The sequence below is a fragment of the Ambystoma mexicanum genome, chromosome 5q (genome assembly GCF_040938575.1).
Source record: "Ambystoma mexicanum isolate Mex_15411 chromosome 5q, UKY_AmexF1_1, whole genome shotgun sequence".
NCBI lineage: Eukaryota > Metazoa > Chordata > Amphibia > Caudata > Ambystomatidae > Ambystoma > Ambystoma mexicanum.
The window spans coordinates 1241154344-1241178395 of record NC_090933.1 but is presented as its reverse complement, the minus strand read 5'-3'; the positions used below and the strand labels follow the sequence as shown (position 1 = coordinate 1241178395).

The following is a 24052-nucleotide window of genomic DNA, read 5'->3' as shown; positions in this document are numbered from 1 at the left end:
GAATGACTACGCTACAAGAGGTAATCTCCCTCCTAAAAAAGGGGGATTACATGGCAACCTTGGATATGAAAGATGCCTATTTTCATATTTCCATGTTCCCAGCGCACAGAAGGTACTTGCGCTTCAAGGTGTACAGTTGGCACTACCAGTTCAAGGTACTGCCCTTCGGGATAGCTTCGGCACCAAGGGTATTCACCAAGGTACTGGCGGTGGCGGCTGCACACCTACGCAGGGAGGCAATCCCGGTGTACCCTTATCTGGACGACTGGCTCATAACTGGGGAAACCCCAGTAATTTGCAGGACAAATATTCAAAGGACTATCGACCTCCTCCACGAATTAGGCTTCTCAATCCACGAGAAAAAGTAAAGCCTGGTGCCAAGCACCTCCAAACAGTTCCAGAGGGGTTGACATTTCCTTCAGAGGAAAGAATTCAGAATATACTACTGCAAATTCTGCAGTATCAGTCCGGTCACCAAATAACGGTACGCAAAGCAATGCCTGCGCATGCGTCCCATGCAGGAATGGTTGGCGAAACAGTGGTCTCAGGCAAGTGGTCAGTGGGACGATCTAGTGGTCGTTTCGCCAACACTGGTACAAAGCCTTCACTGGTACAAAGCCTTCACTGGTGGACAAGAGAGAATCTTGCACAGGGGAAACCCTTTTACGATCCCGAAGTACAGGCAGTAGTCACTACCATCTCCACCATCCAGCTCCGGGTCTCTGGTCTCCCTCAGTGGCCAAGAACCACATCAACCTGCTAGAGCTTCTGGCAGTATTCAGAGCGCTTCAAGCGTTCGAGCCCTACCTACTAAACCTGGCAGTGCAAATCTGGACGGACAGCACGACAGCCATGTTCTACCTGAACAAGCAAAGAGGAACTTGTTCGCCAAATCTGTCCAAGTTTGCCCAGAAAATCTGGATATGGGCACTCAGACGGAACATCTTCCTGTCATCACAACATGTTCCAGGGGAGCTCAATTCCCTAGCGGATTCTCTGAGAAGAGACTCCCTCCCAGAGCAACACGAATGGGTTCTACACAGAGAGGTCGTAGAAGATATCTTCTCTCAGTGGGGTTTCCCCACTATAGACTTATTCGCCACAAGTGAAAACAAACAATGCCCAGGATTTGCATCCAGGTTCCCCCAACCAGACTCCCAGGGGAACGCCCTGTGGATGAAATGGTCAGGGATGTTTGCGTACGCTTTTCCACCAACTCCTCATCAGGAAGGTGGTCAACAAGATGAACAGAGTCGATGACGCTCGTCCTAGTTGCTCCCATGTGGGCAAGACAACTATGGTTCCCACACTTACGCAGGATGGCGGTGTGCGAGCCCCTCAAACTTCCGGCCTGGTACAACCTAGTGTCCCAGCACCAAGGTCAGACAGTGCATCAGCAACCCAACTCAATGAACCTGGCAGAATGGCTCCTGAGGTCATGGAGTTTGGACATCTCAATTTACCACAGAGGTGTATCGACATCCTAAAGGAATCTAGGAAACCAAACACAAGCCACTGCTATTTTGACAAGTGGAAGAGATTCGTTATCTGGTGCCAGAGTAAACAATTCAACCCAGTTGATTGCACTCCTTCCACTATTGTTACATACATGCTCCACCTGCTGGATGCAGGACTGGTTTTTAACTCACTGAAGGTACACCTGGCAGCCCTGTCGGCATACACCACTTCCCAACACAAGGTCTCGTGGTGGAAAGTACCAGTAGTTAAAGAATTCATGGAAGGAGTAAAGAGACGTCGCCCTCCTATTTCAAACCCACCACCAGGGGTGGGACCTTAATGTGGTGCTATCTAAGCTCATGGGCCCCCCTTTCGAGCCCATGCATAAAAGCAGTCTCAAACACCTGACTTATAAAACGACTTTCTTAGTAGCTATTGCTTCTATAAGAAGGGTCAGTGAAATTCGGGCTCTGTCAGTGCAGGATCCCTTCTTTACTGTCCATAAAGACAAACTGGATTTACGTACACACCCTAGGTTCTCACCTAAGTTTATATCTAAATTCCACGTAAACCAGTCCATCGAGCTTCCGGCTTTCTTCCAGGACCCTCAAAGATCGGCTGAGGTGAAACTACACACCCTAGATGTGCGTAGGGCGGTCCTCTACTATGTAAATAAATCCAGAACGCTAAGGAAAACAGAGCAGCTGTTTGTCTCCGTAGCTACAGGCAGAGAGGGGGATCGCGTCTCTAAAGGTGCCATCTCGAAGTGGATTATTAATTGTATGCAGCTGTGTTACTCACTCTCTGAAAAGAATCTGCCTTTCACGCCAAGAGCCCACTCTACAAGAGGCGTTGGGGCCACTCTGGCTTTCATTGCAAATGTACCCCTTGACACCATTTGCAAAGCAGTTACTTGGAGCTCTATTCACACTTTTACTCAGCATTACTGCATTGACACCCATTCCAAGGCAAATACACAAGTGGGACAAGCGGTTCTAAGACACTTATTTACTCATGACCCTTCTCACATCCCACCTCCTTCTTCAGGTACTGCTCGCTAATCTATGCACAGCATGTGATCTAAGCAGATTCCACAAGCCTCAGAAGGGATACATTACTCATCGTAATTGTATTTCTGATGCTTGTATCTGCTTAGATTCACATGCAACCCACCCTTCCTCCCCTCTGAGAGAAGGCGCATGGTTGCTTGTAGTCTTACCTTTCTATCAATCTGCTTGGATTATCTGTACTCGCGCTACTCCTCATGCTACCTCATGTCAGAAAAAATACAATCTGAGAATCCTAGACGCGTGAGGGATCTTGGGTACAGTGGACGTCACACTAGGGATAGTATTACTGGCACGCCCTGTGTCGATGCCCATTTTCGAGTTACGAAAAACAAACTAATACTCCGCAGCTTCCACTAGATGTCGTCCTATGCACAGCATGTGAATCTAAGCAGATACAAGCATCAGAAATACGATTACGGTGAGTAATGTATCCCATATATGTCTGTCCGCTATCTACAGTGTTACGGTGTAAGCATGTTCTTCGTTGTGTCTGTAACTTTGTGCAGGCGTGTTAATTTACTTTGTGACTAACATTGCTATGTTGTGTTGTCACTAGTGACGTCATCATACACTGAAGGGTAGTTCCCTACTCTGTCAAGGGCTGGGATATAAGTAAAGAAAAAACAAGGTGATGTCCTAACAGGTTCAATAGACATTCATATCAATTAATTATGGTCTCCTCAACATCAAGGGCATTACACAGAGTCTATAGATCACTCAACTGATGGAAAGTCCTAACTTGAACTTCCTATTAAATGAAGGGCTCCTAGATATGTATTTATTATTCACATATCCACCTATGTCTTCATAATGGTGCCTTAGAATCCAAGGACCCACAGATTCTCAATTCTGTTAAGTAATTTCAAAAAGTAGATTTCTGTATTGCTAACACACAATTTGTAAATTACAAACAGCAGTTAAGTACTGCATGCAATACAGGTAAAAAAAGTTAAAAAATAAACACTATGTACAATATAAATGAAGGATGTCAATAGTCCTATACACAATTTACATACAAAATCAAAATACAATCGTACAAGGGAAAAGGAATAATGAGTTGTAACAAAAAAGTTCAAAAAGTAAACGTTCAAAAATAAACACCATATGTACAATATAAATAATTCACCCCCTCTTGGAGGTTGAAACCATATGTAGCTAGACGTAAGTTCTCGGCTCAGCTATGTAGATTTTCAAAAAGCAATTATTTTCCAGTGACAAGAATTGGATCTAAGATGACTGAACTAAGGGTCTATGTGTGACACCGGGACTAATCTTGATGGGTGTCGCACTCGTACATGACTAAATCAATAGGTACGGGTGATCTACGTTTCGGCTAAGTGATAAGTCCCGCCTTCCTCAGGACCAGTAGTAGTCGTGACCCATGACATATTAGGGTGCCACAGGTAACTGCCTGTTGTGGATTCATAAAATGGAAGTTGCATACGCGCTTTACTGTTGCCAAAAGCACACATGCGCATGTCAAAGTCTCTTCAAAGGGCACAAAGTATTATTCCAATATTCTGTGCATGGCCGTTGCTGTAAATGAAGCTTGGGCAGCAACTTAAAGGAAAAAGACTACCCTGCAGCGTCAGTTTCTTTGATCAGCACCTTCAGGGAAATGACATCTAAGTTCGTAGGTTAACTCCGTCTGAAATAAATGGTGCAGCACACGCAATGTTTCTCTCCTGCAGGACCATACGCATTACTAGCTGGGTTTCCTGGTGACGTCAGCATGGCTGGTTATCGGTCAACCTGATCCAGCGTTGAGGCACCAGTCTGTCAAGACATCTGCTGGATGGGATTTGAATGGTTGTCTAAGAGAATATCTGTTCCCATAAGTGGGATACACTGGATCACCTTGTGGTTGGCCAAACAGCGATTGGCATCTTTTTTCTTATCCTTCGGGCTGACATGTGCATAGGGAACTTCACGTCCATTTGTCGTCCCCCCACCTGTGGCGACCAGTTGCCCCCACACCCACTGCCCCTCCTGCACCAAGTCTACCTCCATGCACCATAGTCATTTGTTCCCTTCCCACCCAGTCCTCCATTCTCCTCCTCCCTTGCTCTGTCATTGCCCCTCCTCTCCCTTGCTCCGTCATTGCCTCGCCTCTCCCCCAATACCCCCAAATCCCCCAGCTCAGTTGTTGACCAGCCTCCTCCCCCTCTTGCACCCTTGCATCGTCCTCTTACAACCATCCCAACCCCTCCTCGGCAGATGCAAATATCCCAACCCCGCCCCGGCAGATGTAAATATCCCAAGAGTCTGTAAAAACGAAAACATTGGTACAAAAGTAATTTCTTTGAGTAACGCAGTGAATACATCCATTAAGCCATCTAAGTGGCTTAAAAGCTAAAGGTTTTTGACCAATGGAGAACGACTTTGCTTTTAGGGTAGAGGTGTACATGAGTAGAAAAGCAGAGGATGTAAAAAGCATGTAGCTTAATGTTGTATTACTGTAGAACTAATATTGCAGCAAATTCTGCTAACATCTTCTATTTGAACAGGTGAGCCCATGAAGTTGAGTCTAGCAACTGAGGAAGTTGCTACCTTTTACGGCAAAATGATTGATCATGAATACACGACAAAGCAGATCTTTCAGAAAAACTTCTTTCATGACTGGAAAGGGGTATGTCTGCAACTTTCTTACAAGATTAGAGCTAGCTTACCTGTGTTTTAATTCTACGATGTTCTTTAATGTTTGTTTTCACCTTCCTCTCCAGTCCACTTACTTGCTTTAACATGTCCTGCCTACAGTGTGTGAAAAATGGCAATTCCAAAATGTTCAGGGCGAGATTTGTTTCCTGCATAATGATGCTTGGGTTTAATGTGGCAACTTTGAAATCCTAGGGTGGTAGAGGACCACAGTAGCTTGCACTGTTTTTTGCTATCAGTGGTAAAACACATGAGGTTCTGGGAGACCCTCTACCGGCACAAACGCGGCCCATTGACCGGTTAGGTGGATGGCCCCGGGAGAGTCTCAACCATGTCTTTAGCTCACTGTCCCTGTCACAGGACAAATATCCCTGCATATCAGTCTTTGTCCTGCCCAGGGGCAGTCCAGCACGAAATGCTAGGCAATTCTCCTCTGAACAAGAGTACCAGCATCAACCCCAGGAACGGGTTTTGTCCTAGTTGGGCCTCATCAGTGAGGTGGGGCTGTGCCTCTAAGAACAGTTAGCAAGGGGTCCACGTCTGGACTCCCCTGGTAATTTAGGGTGAAACCCAAAGTACTCTTACGTCCTGTACCCTTTCCTTCATACTGCATGCGCGTCCCTTCCAAGGGATGGGAGACTGAACCTTTTTCACCAGAAAAAAACCACCTTCCCCCTTTAAATTTAGAGGCGTGCAAGGGTGCGGCCCTGGGAGCATGCGCTGCCCTGACTCTGCCCTCCAGCGTCACACACCTGTCCCCTTTTACGCGTCGACTGGAACGGGCCGAATTCACCAGCACTCCTGGGTTTGGCTTCGGCCATGTAATTCCACGCATGTATACTTCTCTTTTGTCTTTTGCCTTTTTATCATTCAGGTACTCGGTCCTCAGGAATCGCACTCCGCCCCGGCGCCTGTCGACTTCTACAGGGTTCAGCAGTTGTCCGTCCTGCGACAGGCTCTTCCCGACTAAAGACCCCCATGCCCTCTGCCTGCGGTGACTTGGCCCAGACCACGGCTGGCAAGCTTGTATGGCGTGCAACACACTTTCCTCAAGGTCTCTGAAGAACAGACTAGCCAGGTGGAGGGAGCTCTTCCAGAGATCGCCTCCAGAGGACCCAAAGGACTTAGTCTATCATCGATCCAAGCCCAAGGTAGGGCTGCTCTTTTCCAGCGCACCCCACAAGGGATACTCCTTCTAAAGCACTAGCCCGCGTGGGAGGGACCGCCCAGGTCCTGGTACCAGCACAAGTACCGAGGCTGAATCGGCTACCGGCTGACAGGCCGAGTGATCAGTAGATCCTCCCAGTGACAGTGCTGAGGGACCGGAAGGTTCTTTTACTGGGTCTTCACACGAGGGGCTACGCCCTACTACCGGCATCATGTCAGATGGGGCGCCTTTACGCAGTTCTACCGGCAGATCTGCCCAGTGAGCCGAGCAACACAACGCAGGCACGTGGAAGGCAGCTCGACAAAATGGCCGCTGCGCCAGAAAATCCAGACATCCAGCCGATGCTGCTCCAGAGAAGGCAGCAGGTGGAGGACTGAAGAGTACCCTTCCTTCGCGCAAGGCAGGTTCCCACTGCGTCCATATGGCAGGGCACGCATCGGCTCCAGCAGCCCCTTGCTACCCCGTCAATATCGCCTACCACTTCTCCAGCCTGCAAGGACAGGTTCTTTGAACGGTTCTTCGGGACTCATGAAATCTCCTTGCTTGGGGTACATCCTCGGACGACATCAGGGACGTGCTCCCACCAATGGCTCTGGTGCCGCAGGCCCCGGTGAAGCCTCCTCGGACCGCTTTGGCCACTCAACCGATGGTGCAGGCTGTTCCGTAGCAGCTTCCGGGTCTGGTTTCCACACCCCAGCCCTCGGCGCCCAGCACCCCTCCACTGGTACCGGACCATCCGGACCCTCAGATGGACACAGATGAGGACGACTACCGTCACACACCGTCATCAGCCAAGGCCTTCCATGAACGTCTTGCGGGGTTGGCAGAGTACTTAGGCTTTCCTCAATCCGAGGTCGAGCAACCATCGGAGGGGATCCTTGCTGAAGTCCTTGCGCTATTTCCCTCAGCAAGAACAGGGATCCCAATGCAGAAGGACGTAGTTGCCTTGGCCAAAAAGGGCTGGCTCAAGCCCCACTTGGTCCAGTCTGTCAATCGACGCCTGAACTCCAAGTATAGGCAGATGGAGGGGGATACACTCTTACTATCGGCCCACCCTCGGCCACTCTTCGGTGATCGCTGCGGCATCATTGTACTCCAAGCCTCAGTTGTCCTCGGCCTCTTCCTCTGCGACGCTACTAGGCAAGGAGAAGATCTTTGAGGCGTATGGGAAGAAGCTGTATTCCAACGTGTCCTTGCACCTTCGGCAAGCCAACGCAGATGCCATGCTGGCAGCCTTTAACCAGAGGTTCTGGCGGGAAATTGCGGATTTCCTCCCAGAGCTTCCGGCACAGAGCCAATATCGCTTCAAGGCAGGATTGGCAGAGGCCAAGATGGTGGCGCAGTACATCATGGCGTCCACCGTGGCCCACATTGACACCTCTGGCCGTGCCATCTGCATTGCCATGGACATGAGAAGAACAGCCTGGCTCTGTGCTATGAAATTCAACCCGGAGGTCCAGGAACGCATCTTAGATCTTCCGTTCGAAGGGGGTGACCTCTTCCACACCACAACGGACGAGTAGCTGGAAAAAAAGAAAAAGCTTACAAACAACCAAGTCTTTATCCATCCTGACAAAGACCACGCCCAAATTGTTCACCCAGTCACAGCAGCGCTCAGACAAGGGGCAGACAAACAGAGGTTTCCGCGGCTTCCAAGAGCAGAGGTCCAGGCAGCCTAACTGTTCGCCGACTTAACATCGACGCAAACACCAAAGGGGGTTGGAGTCTTTGCTTTTTCCAGTTCTCCTCCTCCGCAACAGCCTCGGAGGGAAAGGAGTCATGACACACCCCTCGGGGTCCACATGTCTCCAGTGGGGGGGAGGCTTGCTCTCCATGCACATTTCTGGTGCCAGAATTTCGTGGACCCCTGGGTCCTCCTTGTAGCCTCCAAGTGGTACCGCCTCCCTATGCCAGCCTCACCTCCTTCCTCCCCTTCACTCCCACAGGTTGGGACAGCAACTCTTGGCGGAGATCCAGTCACTCGTTGAGAGCCAGGCAGTGGAGGAAGTCACAACTTCCCAGCGAGGTTTGGGCTTTTTCTCCAGGATTTTCGCCATTCAGAAGTTCCAGGCGGGCCTGAGAGTTGTGCTGGACCTTTCCACCCTCAACCTCTCCCTACCTTTACTAAAATTCAAGATGGTTACACCAGCTTTGATAGGCGGAGACATTGTGCAAGGGAGACTGGATGTGCTCCCTGGCTCTGAAGGACACGCCCCGATCTGGCAGCCTCATTGTTCCTTTCTACGATTCAGGATCATGGGGTACCATTTCCAATACAAGGTGCTTCCTTTCGGCCTCAACTTGGCCCCAAGGTTCTTTACCAGGCCGAACACAGTGGCAGCTCTCCTCAGATCGCAGGGCCACTACATCTACCTGTGCCTCGATGACTGGCTCGTCAGGGTGACCTCTCAGGAAGCAGTGCACCATACATCCCACGCTCTTATGAACACACTGCACGAGCTGGGTTTCTCACTTAACCTCAAGAAGTCGCAGCTGCAGCCCACACAGAGACTGATATTCTTGGGTCTCATTTGGGACACGTGCTTAGAGTTTTTGCCTCGGTGGACAAGATCACGCCCATCAAGGGGGCCACAGCGCACTCCCTCTGCAGAGAAGTGACCTCGGACTGGTGGTACCAACACCTACTGGGTCTCATGGCAGCAGTCCTCTTGGCCGTCCCCCAAACGAGACTCAGGATGAGGAGGATGCAGCTGCTCTTTGCCCTCAGTCAGAGATTATCAACATTCCTCCGTTGCTTCACCTAGACCTCACATGGTGGTCCAGGGACTGCAACCTGCGGACGGGCAAGCCTTTCCAGCAACCTACCCCACAGGTCACCATCTCCACGGACTCCTGTCTCGAATGTTGGCGGTGGTGTCTACTCTAGACAACGGCTGCCTCCATGGCACCTGGACCCGGCAGGAGCAGGAGTACACATCAATTGGCGGGAATTTAAGGCCATCTGGCTGGTGCTCGGGGCCTTCCTTCCGGTTAACGAGGGCAAGGTTGTCCTCATTCAGACAGACCACTCTACCAGCATGTTCTATGTCAACAAGCGGGGAGGTACCAGATCTCCCGCCCCGCCGCCCCCCACCTCCTCTGTGCAGGCTGGCAATCAGCAGTGGGCCCTGGAGAACAACATCTACCTCATGCCGGTCCACCTGCCGGGGCAATCCATCCTGGAGGCAGACAGGCTCACCAGACTGGGAGCCGACAACTACGAGTGGCAGTTGAACGACCTGGTGCTGCTGGAGATCTTTTACAAATGGGGTCACCCTCAGGTGGACCTCTTTACCTCCTGGGGCAAATGTAAGTGCCTACTGTTAGCCTCCTGGCAGGGTCAGGCCTGGGTTTCCTGGGCGATGCATTCCAGATCCGGTGGGACGGAATGATAGCATACGCCTTTCCGCCAACACTGCTGATTCACAGGGTGATATGCAAGATCAAGGAGTCTCGCCACCTCAGCATCATTCTGATAGCTCCATGGTGGCCAACCAGGCCATGGTTCTCGAAGCTGCTCAGCCTATCGGAGAGGCCTCCCATTCGCCTTCTCACAGACCCAGCACACCTTCTGGTGCAACAGGGGGCAGGGTCATCCACCCAGCGCCAAAGAAACTAGCCCTCAGTGTGGTTCCTGAACAGGTCCCGTTAGGATATCCCGGCCTCTCTCAGGCTAATCTAGAGATCATACAGGGCACCAGGAGCAAATCTACCAGGGCCCAGTATAAGAGCAAGTGGACCATGTTCTGCCACTGGTCAGAAAGGGCATCAATCCTCTGGCATGTTCCCTGGACGACCTGCTCTCCTTTTCGGCGCATCCCGCCCTTTCAGGCGTGAAGGTGGACACTTGCTGCACCTACCTACCTACCTGCCAGCCATTGGGGCTTACAGGACCTCGGAGGAGGAGAGCTTTTCCTATTCCTGATTGTCAAACATTTGACGGCTCCCGCCAGGCTCTATCCGCCCATCAAGAAGCAGCACCCCGTGTGGGACCTCAACATAGTCTTGGGTGCCCTGGCACACAAACCATTTGAACCAATGGCATCCACGGACATCAGGCTGGTCACCATTAAGACAACCTTGTTAGTCTGCCTCCCCTCTGCTCGTAGAATCTGCAAAATCCAGGCTCCAGTCGCCTCAGAGCCATACACTACGTTTCACAAGGACAAGTTAGCATTCCTATCTATGGTGCTTTCTGCATTCCATTTCACTGAAGAAATTGTGCTGCCAACGTTATTTTGCTGAGCCCAAAGACGAGGCACAGAGTTCTGCACTGCCTTGATGTCAGGCGTGCCCTGAAATTCTGAAATTCTACCTGGACAGGACCAAGGGCTTTCGCAAGTTGGACGCTTTTTTTCGGAGGATCAAGACTGGGGTATCGGGCCTCCAAGGTCTCCATAGCCCGTTGGGTGGTCTCGGCCATCAAAGAAGCCTACGAGGGACAGCACAAGCCACTGCCGGCCAACATGCATGCCCACGCGGTCAGAGCCAAGGCAACGGCCATCGCTTTCCAGCGGTACGTCCCCTGGCAAGTCATAAGCCGGGCGGCCACATGGGCCACCCCTTCGGCTTTCTGCAAGCACTACTGTTTGGATGCTGGTTCTTGATCAGACACGGCTTTCGGACAGGCAGTTCTTAGAAACCTGTTTGCTTAAGGAGGTCCTCCTCTCCACCGTGGGGCTGCAATCAGTTGTAATCGCCCATTCAGTATGGAGGAAAGGGGACGAAGGATTAAGAGTACGTTAGTTACTATGGTGAGTATACTTGTATGGGCTGGGAAGGTAATGCGCTATACAGGATTACATTAATGAATCACATGAGTATGTGAAAGTTTTAATAAGGTCATGAACAGCCGACACGTGTTTCGACACGCAGGTCGTCTTCAAGGCGCGCAAGGTAGCAATCAAATTAAGTATTGGTTGATCCAATGAAAATCTGTGACTGCTCAATAAGCGTCATCCAAATAGCAAGCACCGGGAATACAGGCCTCAGATGGCAGGAGCAGCTATATCGCTCGTGAAATCGAGCCAAGGATGTTGAAACAGGACAATCCTGAAGCGCTTATTGAGCTGTCACAGCTTTTTTTTTTTTGGATCAACCAATACTTCATTTGATTGCTACCTTGCGTGCCTTGAAGACGACCTGCGTGCCGAAAAACATGTCGGCTGTTCAGGACCTTATTAAAACTTTCACATACTCGTGTGATTCATTAATGTAATGGTGTATAGCGCATTACCTTCCCAGCTCATACAAGTACACTTTATCAGTATCAACCAAGGTGGATTGGCTGGTGTGATTGCTGCTTACTCTTTTTTTTATATATTTTTCAGCTTATCTCAACTGAATTCTATAAGTGATTACTACCGCACGGATTATGTTTCGAATCCACTGCATAATCCTTTTACTATGGTGAGTAACTTCTAATTTACTTAATATGCAAAACAAGGGGGGTTCTGGGAGTCCTTGCTCACTGTTCTTAGGGAAGCACAGCTCCTCCTCACTGATGAGGCCCGACTCCCGACTAGCCCGAAACGTGTCTGGGGTTGCTGTTGGTACTCTTGTTCAAAGGATAATTGCCTAGCATTTTGGTGCTGCACTGCCCCTGGGCAGGACAAAGACTGATATGCAGGGATATTTCTCCTCTGTGAACGGGACAGTGAGCCAAAGACTTAGTTGAGACTCTTCCGTGGGCCATCCACCCAAGAACAGGTCAATGGGCCGTGTTCGTGCCGGTAGAGGGACTCCCAGAGCCACCCTTATTTTGTATTGGGTAAGCAGTTTCTGGCTCTGAAAAATATTTTGATAAATAACGGGGAGCTAATATTACTGTCATTCATGGTAAATTCTCTTGAAAGATAATGATCTTGTGTTTTGCACCAAATTCTGTTAAGATGTCTATGGTAGCAGATGAAGACATTAATGCTGTATATATTCACTGGGGCCAGAATTTACCTAAATTGCTCATCTGTGAACTCTTCCCAAGGATTCCAATTAAGCTTTCTCCTTCCATATCATACCCTTTCAGGATACCTGTTGCTCCCCAACACAACCCAGATCACTAAAAATGTTCAGGCACACTCCCTGCTGCTCACATGTTAAATAATATTTCCTGTAGTTCATAAGAGCCACCGACATATGGGCTGGTTTGAGTGTCAAGCGCCTCCAGATAACTGTGCCAAGCTCTCTGAGCTCCAGAAAATGACATTTAAAAGAATGTATGCTCTCCATAAATGTTACCAAGGTGCTGCACTGCACCCAATAACTCCCATCATACCAAGAAGATTTCATTTGGATGAGGTGCAGCAGCCATCTTGTTTGTGTCCTCTACTCTCATAGATTTAAAAACCTAAAAACCTTTGTGCACTCGAAGAACCTCTTTACCCCTGGTTTGCCATTTGACTCTCAATGAATTAACGCTAAATCGATTGTGGATATGTTCACCTTCTCGTTCTGTTTCTGCTGCCAACAATCAATTCCCCCCCCTTAGTTATTTCCAATGACATTTCATGCTCAGCGACCACTGTCATTGGAGTCTCTGAAATGAACTTTCTCTTGACAAGCTACACCCTTGGTTTCAAAAGAACTCCCATGCCTTCTTTTATCATCAGCCTTCATTGGGAGAAGTGGTTGCTGTTTGACCAGAGCATGGCAAACCACTTGAGATATTGCTATTGGGTTGATGGGCTCTGTGAATCGTTATCACAGCTGTGCAAATTCTTTTTATTCAAAGCCACAAGCCTTCATTTCAATACCTCATAAGGAAAACATATATGCTAGCAGGTCACGCCAAGCACACATTTGTAGGCCCTGAGGATTTTGAAATTTCCCTTTAGTTAGGTTTATTTTGTACATGAGATGATGGTAGTATTCTGAAGGGTACATGGTTACTGTCTTGCTCTGCCCAGGTTGGTACAATAATATCAAAAAACGAATGAGCAAGGTCAGGTCAATCTCTACTGAAGAGTAACCACTGCTACACCCCGAGTGGGTGACCCCTTGTGTGGGTGGTCACAGAATTCTCATGAAACAGTTCTTCTGCACAAAAGGGTTTTATTTTGAAGTGCAGTGGTGTAGTAATACACTGGTATTTTTCAAAAAACATAGGACATTCACATTTGAGGACATACAAAATGTAGTACCTAAGTACGAATGATCAAGTAGTCAATATTTGAGCCATTTACTTGTCAGGTTTGTTCATTCTCTATAGGTACCTTGGGAAGGAAGCTTAGAGAATTCAGTGGAATCATAAACAGGTGGGGGGGGCATAGAGTGTGGGCACAATCAAGAGTTGAACAACAACATATAATACATGTCAGAGATGATGGTGCAAAAGGTCAAAACAAAACAGTCACTGAATTCCTTATGTTGCAAATTAATTTGCTGTGTACACGTTTTTGTATGGAGCAGTTCAAACTTAAGGGATTCAATGTCATGTTTACCATTAGTGGACAAACCCATTTGAATGAAACGTCCTGTACAGCTTGTTCGAGGCTATTTATTTCTTGTCAGTGGCGGTTATCATTTTCATAATTACATAAATAGTACCATATCACCTACAAATGGGAAGGAAGAAACTGGGTCAATGCATCTCCTAGCTATGTTCTACATGCCTTCCCCATTACCCCTCCCTCACCTACTCTCATGTGCAAGGTGGATCGACCATTGCACGTGGCTCATTCTATTGATTGTTGCAGAGTTATGGAACCAAAAAATGGAGTCGCCAAAATCTCTTCTGATCAAGCCTTCTCTGTTCTAACCCTCTCTCTCAGGTGCACACACTGCATCAATCGGTCCTGTCCATTGCCCGAACTGCCGTTACAGCATTGCACTGTTCATCAACGCATAATCCCAGCGGTTCACATCCAGTCACCACCCTGGCCAGCAAACGGAATCTTGCTCAGAAGCAACCTTCTCTACCCTTAACCATCTGTCATATGCCCTATCCCTACTTCCTGCATTCCATCACCCCAGCACCCCATCCCCCAAAGTCGTCATCACTGTGAGCTGATCTCGCAATGAAACCATTAATATATGCCTTCAACACTTGCATATCGTTTGGCGCTCCAAATGCACCTGTTGCTACCTCCTATTTTGTTGCGTGACTCATCTGATGTTACTGTTTCAGGCTCCTCGCCGCATGACTTCGCCATGTGTGCCGCTCCAATTGTTAGCTTGTTACATGCTCCACTTCACTACTCCACTTCACTACAAAGTGATGTGTGCCTCACTAGATACCACTGCCATGTGTGTCCCACCTCTCAATATTGCCATGTGTGCTGCTCCATGTACTTGCTTGACATGTGCCCTACCTGATAACAAAGTATTGTTTTGCCTGATGGCACTGCCTTGTATGCCCCTTCTGATTACAATGTTCTGTGTGCCTCAGCCCAGGATTATGCAATGGGTGTTTCACCTAATAACAATATGCACCCCAGCAAGCTTTTTAGCCTCGACTTGGTAGCCCACCTGCTTTGCTCATCTCTTCTGGGGACTCCATCTCTGTACCCGCTACAGCCCTGACCACCTTTACTGGTGTAGGTGATAAGCCCACATATCGGCCCCTCATTCTTCCTGCCTTGTGCTAAACCTTTCCCTCAGTCTAACATCCCTCACTTCCTCCACCACTCTTAGGGAATCTTGCCCTGCCCAAGCTACTTCCTGTCCAAGCCTGCAAGCAACTCAAGCCAACTAAGCTGCACTGGCACCCTGCCACCTACCTGCCTTAAGCCCGTGATTGCCCTGCCACCCATGCTACCCAAGCCCATGAGTGCCCTGCCTCCTGCGCTACCCAAGCCCATGAGTATCCTTCCACCCATGTCTGTGAGTGCCCTGCCACCTCCTCTGTCCTTCGAAAGACTTGCACCCCACCCCAGAAACACATTATCACAAGTCTCCCCCACACCCTCTCAAAGCTCTAAGATTATACAACCTGAGCTCTAGAACGTCCCGGCACCCTGTGATCTCCAACAGCTCTCCTACCCTATCACAGCCAACCTCAGAATGCTTAGGCTATCCAGTTGGACCTCGCAAACACCACCAGTACACCTTCCTCCTACCATGAGTCCATATGCCTACCCATCACTTCCTACAAACCACTTAATTGCGCCCTTATCAAGCTAAGATCCCTGGAGGCCCATGCTATAGAAGCTCATGACCTCCTCATCGACTACCAAATTGACCTACTAACCCTCATAGAATCTTGGCTACATAGTGCCTCGGGCCCTATGCTCAGCATTGCTATTCCTGCCTCCCCTCCCCCCACTATTCGATCCACAGAAACGACCATGCCAACGCCATTGGTGGTGGAGTCGCCATCTACAAATCTGACCTCCATATCTGCTTCATTCCTCTGCGTCCTACTGAGGGATATGAAACGCTATTACTTGAGACTAATCCCCAGATATCTTTCACCATTCTCCAGCATTGGATGTTTCATCGATTCACATGCTGTGAATATTCCACGTCGTCAGGCTTTGAAACCCCGGTTACTTTGACTTAGTAATTTTCCTATGTAAAAACTTGACACCTTGAGTGTCCCATCAACGTTGTTGTGGGTGCTTTTGGTACCTACCAATGGCACTTTGAGTGTATAGCTCCGCCCCAGCAGCTTCCCCTCAGATTTCAAACATCTTCCGAGCTGTTGAGATTCCTCGTGTTTCTCTGCTGAGAGAAAATTAAATTTCTTCAAGTTTCATCTTCCGGTATAACCAACGTCGAAATACATAGGTTTCAGTCCTAACCATGGAAACTTCAGGACCTAAGTTGTCCTTATTTAGGCCTAAAAAACATTTAGGAGTGGGACAGGCACAGTGTCTTTACTGCCTATACCCAAACCTTTACGCTGACGGCTGTGACTTCTGCCAGGGTTTCTCGCAAAAGACCCTTAAGGACAGGAACCAACGTCTAATCTGCTGGCTCAATGAAGGAGCTTATCCGGCGTCTAGGGTTGGCTCATCAGAGTGCGGGAGCAACCACTCCCTCTGACAGGAGGTCACTGTCAAGATCTGAGGAGCCGGTGGCAAATAAGCCAAAGACAGGTGAGGCAAAATCATCCTTCGGGCACTATAAAGCCAAACATTCTTTACTTGTAAAAAAACCTCCACCTAGTGGTGATGGTCCATTCAGGGTCCAGACACTCTTCCAAGGCTCTGTTGGTGAGGTCACCGTCGGACAGACCAAGGGAGAAGGGCTTGAAGATCCTTCTCCAGCCCTGAGTCTTTGAGACACCCGTCAGCGACCAAATCGTCATTGGTCTGCTCCGACAACACCTTAGACGCCATTGACCACTTCATCTTAGTCGGGGTGTACAACTAGTCTCCCGTTGACGATCACTTTGTCGACGACCAAGAATTGGTCTGCTGAAAAGCCTACGCGCCCAGCGACCGCTGTTTCGGATATTTCGGAATTACCGACCGAAGGGAACATCTTTTCCCCTAAATGTATTTTTAAAAAAAGTGGGACCACCATGCAGCGCGACCAGGCTCCCCTGGGAATGTCTCGTATGGAGTACCCAGTTATCATGCCAGAAGGCATTCTGCAGCATGAGATACTATCCAGGCACCATCTAGAGAGGAAAACCCGCCTCTAAGGTCTCAAACACCTGCTCTGCTATCAACATCTGCAGGATTAGGCGGTATGCAGACACAATCCCTGCTTTCCCTGCAGGTCCTCACTACACTTCAGTCTGTTAGATCAACTTGATGACAGGCTTCTGCAAGCTCGAGCAATTCAACCTTATGGAGAACCTCACGTTACCCATCAATGAAGGGATCCAACCTATCCCTGTAAAGACCAGGGCATAGGTCCTAGGATTCAAACATCTCCAAGACCTCCGTCTCAACGTACATTCAGTCCACGTAGGAGAGACCAAGAAGAAGGGGGAATTAGTTGACACAGACCAGGACACTGATTCAAGGGATACAATTTCCAACTGTTCCGGCGGAGACCCCCTCCAGCCCATAGACCCGGGGTTTGCTGCAGAGTACTTTAAGACAAGATAGCTCCACCTTTGAGATGGATGGGGGTGCAGGTTTATTACTCCAACACAATCAATAAGGACAACTCAATGGTTTGGCAAAAGGAGTCTGTTTAATGACGAGTACAAAAAACCGAGTCTTGGAAATCGGCACTGATGGCGATAGTCTGTCTCGCTTCAACTCTGAACTTCATTCAAACAATAACATTTATACTCAAAACTCCTCCTCATTGACGTGTAACACTTAAAAGTTAACAAGCACATCACTGGCCACCAGGGGGCGCACGGACAGGCATGCTCTGCGCGTGAGCTCCGCTACCACGGCCCCCAAAGTGGACTGAGCCCCCACTTAAGGCCCCCCCCCCGTGGTAAAAATGAACGTGCTGCTGTCGGAAGGTCCCCCCCCCATGTGGTGAGAATCCGGAGCAAAAACGGTGGAGGACTCGCCCAGAAATCGCTCCGTGAAGCCGAGCCACCATACGAGCGCTGGGACGACTGGCAGGCCCTCAGGCAACCACGAGCGGCGAACAGCAGAGAAGCTGGAGCAGGCCCCGCAGCTGAGGGCCCCGAAGAAGAGGACACTGCCCGCAGTCAACGGGCGGCCCTCCACCACGAACGAGCAGCGCTGGGAGCGGGGAGCCGGAGACAGGACCTGAAGGTGGGTGCCCTCAGGCAACAACGAGCGGCGAACAGCAGAGAAGCTGGAGCAGGCCCCGCAGCTGAGGGCCCCGAAGAAGAGGACACTGCCCGCAGTCAACGGGCGGCCCTCCACCACGAACGAGCAGCGCTGTGAGCGGGGAGCCGGAGACAGGACCTGAAGGTGGGTGCCCTCAGGCAACAACGAGCGGCGAACAGCAGAGAAGCTGGAGCAGGCCCCGCAGCTGAGGGCCCCGAAGAAGAGGACACTGCCCGCAGTCAACGGGCGGCCCTCCACCACGAACGAGCAGCGCTGGGAGCGGGGAGCCGGAGACAGGACCTGAAGGTGGGTGCCCTCAGGCAACAACGAGCGGCGAACAGCAGAGAAGCTGGAGCAGGCCCCGCAGCTGAGGGCCCCGAAGAAGAGGACACTGCCCGCAGTCAACGGGCGGCCCTCCACCACGAACGAGCAGCGCTGTGAGCGGGGAGCCGGAGACAGGACCTGAAGGTGGGTGCCCTCAGGCAACAACGAGCGGCGAACAGCAGAGAAGCTGGAGCAGGCCCCGCAGCTGAGGGCCCCGAAGAAGAGGACACTGCCCGCAGTCAACGGGCGGCCCTCCACCACGAACGAGCAGCGCTGTGAGCGGGGAGCCGGAGACAGGACCTGAAGGTGGGTGATACGCGGTGCGAGGTGGCGCCGCTGTGAACCTGGCCCCTTAACGCCGCGAAGAGCTGGAATAGCCGAAACCCCAACGAAACGGGACACGTAGGGCGAAACCGGCTACAATAAACCTGAGAGACAGTCTCACAGGGAAAACCCCCGACAGACGGCTCGCCCTACCGCAGCTTGGAGGAAAGGACGGGGCGGACACTGTATGTTACGGAAAGAAGAGACCCGGGGTGATAAACTGTGCTCCACAGCGGCTACTGTCCTGGAGGTGCGCAGTGGACGAGAACGCAACCAGGAACACCCAATATAAGATTAATGAGCAAAGCGTCCCCGAGCCCTTCCACATTATACCCGGTCCTGCACACGTCCATCGGACTGTATTGAATCACAGGAGACCAAGCACCGACGGTGAGGCGCCACCAGGGGGACAAAGCCTACGATCAAGGGGAGAGGCCTCAACTGAGGAGATAATCACTCTGGACTGACAATCCCTGAAAGGAAAGAACATTCCATTAACTCATCGCTGGGACCCAGGCTACTCGCAGCAATACACAACTTCAAGCAATCGCCAGCAGATATTCTAATCCTAAGCCGAAAAAATCTCCGACAAGCTTCGCCCGAGGCACACTTACCCTCCATCGCCTGCAAAACGGAGTGAAGAACGCATAAAGGTACTGGGGGATAGTCCACTGTGCCGTCACAACGACCCCACCTGCATTCATCCTGCAGGCACACCCCCCCACATCGCATAATAAACTCCCCTGCTGTCTAAAGAGCACCTCAGGTGACCCACGTGCACCAGTGAATCTACCACACACTGAACATAAGCACGGCCGCACCAGGATCTCACAACCCCCAACGAGCCAACCAAGACCACTGCTACTGAAGTACAGAGGGTTGGGCCCCCGATTCAGGGGCGTGTGCCTCCTCTGCAATCTGATAACCCAAATACCCCAAGCAACACCACAGTACCTCGGGAGAACCAATGGACATAAAGGACAAACTGGCCACATTCTCCTACACCCCGACCTCTACCGAGAATCTGGACTCCACGATGGCGAATCAGAGCTCCTCAGTGAGTGAGTCCGCGGCTACCAAGGGAGACATCGCTGCTCTCCTGGGAGAAATTAAAAATATGGGGGCCAGCATTGGCTCCAAAATTGATAAAATCACCCAACGACTGGACACCATGGAGGAAAGGTTGGACGGAGTTGAGAATAATCAAGCATCAATAGATACCCTGGAGGCGCAATTGGACCAGCGGATGACTGCATTGGAGCAACGTGAAGAGAGCTTCAAACTTAAGCTCGACGACTTGGAAAACCGGGAGAGACGGAACAACCTGAGAATCTTCGGTATTCCGGAACGACGGGGAAACAGAGAGTGACCTGAGGAATGCCCTCCATGATATCATCAAGCTTTTACTTGCCGACGAAGAGGTTGATGAACCCAAGACAGAAAGAATACACAGAGCTGGCGGCCCTCCAGGCGGACCTAGATCAGTCCTAGCTCGATTTCACCGCTTCCAGGACAAGATGAGGATCCTAGAGAAAGCAAGAAGCAGTGACTCAATCACATTCCAAGGATCCCAAGTTACGATATATCAAGATCTATCCACTATGACCTTGGCACTCCGTCGCATGTGTGGCCCCCTCACCAAACATCTGAAGGAAAAGAATATAAGATACAGATGGGGATACCCCTTCTCCCTATCCTTTGACCATAATGGGAACAAAATCAAGTTGAGTTCGGAAGGGGAGATCAAGGCGTGTATTTCAGATCTTCTTGGTCCAAACATGGAAGAGGATGGTCGAGAGGACCAGCGTCGAGAGGAAAGAAGATGGCGCATACAGGGGCCCAGAAGGAAACGAGTCAAGGGTTCAAGAAAATACCGGAGAGGTAACACCCCTCCAGGGGGTGAGAACTGATGAACCACAATACTGGTAAGATGGCACACATTTTAATACACATGTTCATGACCCGAACTGCCTAAGGATCTATGAGCTCTGAAGAGATTTGGGTCATGTAAACGGAAGAGGGGGGTGATCGGGGGCTCAGTCAAGACTGTGATGTTAATGTGATCTTGGGGACGTGAAGTAACGGTCCCCAGGGGTGGTTCGATGCCGGATCCACATTTCTACGTGGGCCTGCATGAACGCCGTCAAGTTGGGAGGGTTTGGGGGAGGGGGGGTTGGGCGGACAACAAACGAACAGAATATGATGCGTCAGCGGCAACACAAAAGATGGCTCAAGAATCCAAGAGTCCTCATCTAAGATACATCCACTCAATGCGGGTCACAAATTCACGATCGACATACTATGAAAATGGCACCGGTTGAAGAGCGGAAGGACAGGGAGTCCCTTAGGATAGGAACACTTAATGTGAAAGGCCTCAATTCACCAACCAAGAGATCACTGGTGGCAAGGGAATTCCGTAGATCTCAAATTGACATCCTCCTTCTACAAGAGACGAAGTTCGCTAAGGGAGAAGAGAGGGGGATATTAGGGAAAAAAGGGGGAAAGGAATTCTGGGGCTCTGGCCCACTCAGGAAGGGAGGAGTTGGAATTTTGGTCAAAAATGGAATTAACTTTGAAGTGGAAAAGACTTGGTCTGATGTGAGTGGGCGTGCCCTCCTGATTTCCGGGACGATCGCAAAGGTCAGAGTAACAGTGGCAGTAATATACTCTCCCAACACGGGACAATCCAAGTTTCTAGAGAAGACAATACCCAAAATAATGTTGGAAGCATCGGGCCAAGTTGTTCTCGGAGGAGACTTTAATCTGTGGACAGACCCGACCAAGGACTGGGAACCAGGTAACCCTGAGACAAGAAACCAACCGAGAAGTGATTACACGGGACTCCCTGACATAATGGAGATATATGATTTGCAAGACGTATGGAGAACTAAACACCCGCATGATAGAGGTTACACATTTTATTCCAATCCGCACAAAACTTTTACCCGGATCGACTATTTGTACCTCACCAGGGTCCTTCTGGAATCCACGATATCGTCGGAAATCATCCCGATAGTGTGGTCAGACCATGATATGGTCCTGTCAGACATAAGATGGGCAGACTTGCCCGTTCCAGGAGGAAAGTGGCGCTGTAACGAAAGCCTGTGGAAAGATGCAGTATTTAAAACTGAAATGGCGACTGAAATCGAGGAATACCTTAAACTAAATAACAATGGGGAAGTTTCCAAGCAAACAGTATGGGAGGCGGGTAAGGCCACTTGGAGAGGTATCCTAATACGTGAAGGATCTACTAAGAAAAGGGAAAGGAAGATCATCGAGCATAGGCTTCGGTCTGAAATATGCAAACTGGAAAGCGAGGATAGAGGACACCTAGGAGCAGATTGTGACAACATTAAAATAGCGCAACGTAAAAGGGAAGAACTAAGATTATTGGAACACGAACAAATCGTACGCAAACTTCGATTTCTCAAACAAAAATTCTATGAGAAAGGGGATAAAGCTGACGCACTACTTGCAGCCAGATTAAGAAAGCAAAGAGCGGAACGAAAAGTGAAATAGATAATTGAAGAAAACCCCGAGACCCCCCCTACTCCCTTCACCATACCGGAGAGCTTCGCTAGGTTCTATGAGCAATTGTACACCTCAGAAGTGACCCCAGGCCAATTAGACACAGATCACTATCTCTCCCTGGTAGATATGCCTAAAATTTCACACTCTGAAGCTGATCTGTTGGAATCCCCGATATCTGAACCCGTGGTCCAGGAAGCAATCAAGAGACTCACCGTAGGCAAATCTCCTGGTGAGGACGGGTATACTGCAGGGTTTTATAAAACCTTCAGCGCTCAACTTATACCATTCCTGACCGAGCTCTTCAATGAGATACTAGAAACAGGGACAGCCCCCGATTCCTTCACGAAGGCCCTCATAACGGTTATCCCGAAAGAAGGAAGGAACCCCAAACACTGTAGCTCATACCGCCCAATTTCTTTACTTAATTTAGATGCCAAAATCTATACTAGGGTACTAGCTGCTCGGCTAGAGGTACTAATCCCCCACCTTATACACAATGATCAAGTCGGATTTATAATGGGCAGGCAAGGAGCGGATACCATGCGCAAAACTCTCCATCTCATCCACTCATCACCAGAGTTACCAGGTAACCCTGCCCTATTGTCGATAGATGCAGAAAAGGCCTTTGACAGAGTGGAGTGGGGGTTTCTGTGGGCGGTCCTTAGCAAAGTGGGAATAGGGCCGAGATTTAGGAAGGGTATACAAGCTGTATATGCATCCCCCAAAGCGTCTATTTCGGTCAACGGGGAATACTCCAGGTGGTTTGGACTAGGACGAGGCACTAGACAGGGATGTCCCCTCTCTGCGATTCTCTTCGCGCTCTCCCTGGAACCTCTAGCCCAAAATATACGAGCCAGCTCCAGAATAGAAGGCATGCGATTGGGGACCAGGGAATATAAGATAGCACTCTATGCTGACGACATACTCTTACACATTACTAACCCCTCTACATCCGTCCCGCATGCTCTTCAACTATTAGAAGAATATGGCCAACTCTCTGGGTTTAAAGTAAATAAGTCTAAATCAATATTGTTCCCTTTGCAAGGTACACAAGAAGAAAACGAAACTAGGTATTCTCCCCTTGACCTCAGACTTGAACATTCAGTACTTAAATACTTAGGCATCCAGATCACTAAAAACTTGGCGGATTTATATAAAGCAAACTCCCCCCCCCTCCTCCGTAGTTTTTCGGCTGATCTGCAAAGATGGGACAAGCTCACAATCTCGTGGTTAGGGCGGATTAATGCCATTAAAATGGTATGTCTTCCCCGATTCCTGTACCCTTTCCAGATGCTACCTATCGAATTACCAGATGAGTTCTTCGTGGAGGCCAAAAGGCTCATGCTGAGATTACTCTGGCAAGGGAAGAAGGCGAGAATCGGGTATCACACCTTGACGCTTCCAAAGGACAGAGGAGGAGTAGGTCTTCCCGACCTGCGAGAATACTACAAAGCCTCACAATTACGTGTCCTTATCCCACACTTGCGTGACCACAACCACCTCCAGTGGATCCACATGGACAACCACTATTTCTTCCCAGCCACAGTGTCAGAATGGTTATGGACCCCCCGTAAGAGAATCCAGCGGAAAATCAAGGGCCATCCAATACTGAGTACCATATGGACAATCTGGCAACCAAGCAAAGCAATGAACAAGATTACCACCTGGCCGTCTCCACTGAGCCATTTATGGTCCCCTGGTATGAATGACCGAATACCCGACGTAGGTAGATACCAATCCTGGTTTGAGGCGGGCCTTGAAAGAGTAGGGCAACATCTGAAAAAAGACACTTTCATATCTCTTCCGGACCTAACAGAAGTCCTAGGAATAGGCCCACTATCCACTTTCCAATACATCCAGATAAAAGGAGT

At 49.7% G+C, this 24052-nt stretch overlaps 1 protein-coding gene across 2 annotated transcripts in view; it reads left to right on the top strand.

Moving 5' to 3' along the window:
* The window catches only part of TOP1MT (DNA topoisomerase I mitochondrial), a 1647637-nt gene that overhangs the window by 382650 nt on the left and 1240935 nt on the right, over window positions 1–24052 (top strand). For both annotated transcript variants that reach the window (XM_069621749.1, XM_069621750.1), the window contains exon 3: window positions 5036–5157. In XM_069621749.1, the coding sequence (XP_069477850.1) occupies window positions 5036–5157 (122 nt within the window). The remainder of the gene's footprint in view (window positions 1–5035; window positions 5158–24052) is intronic.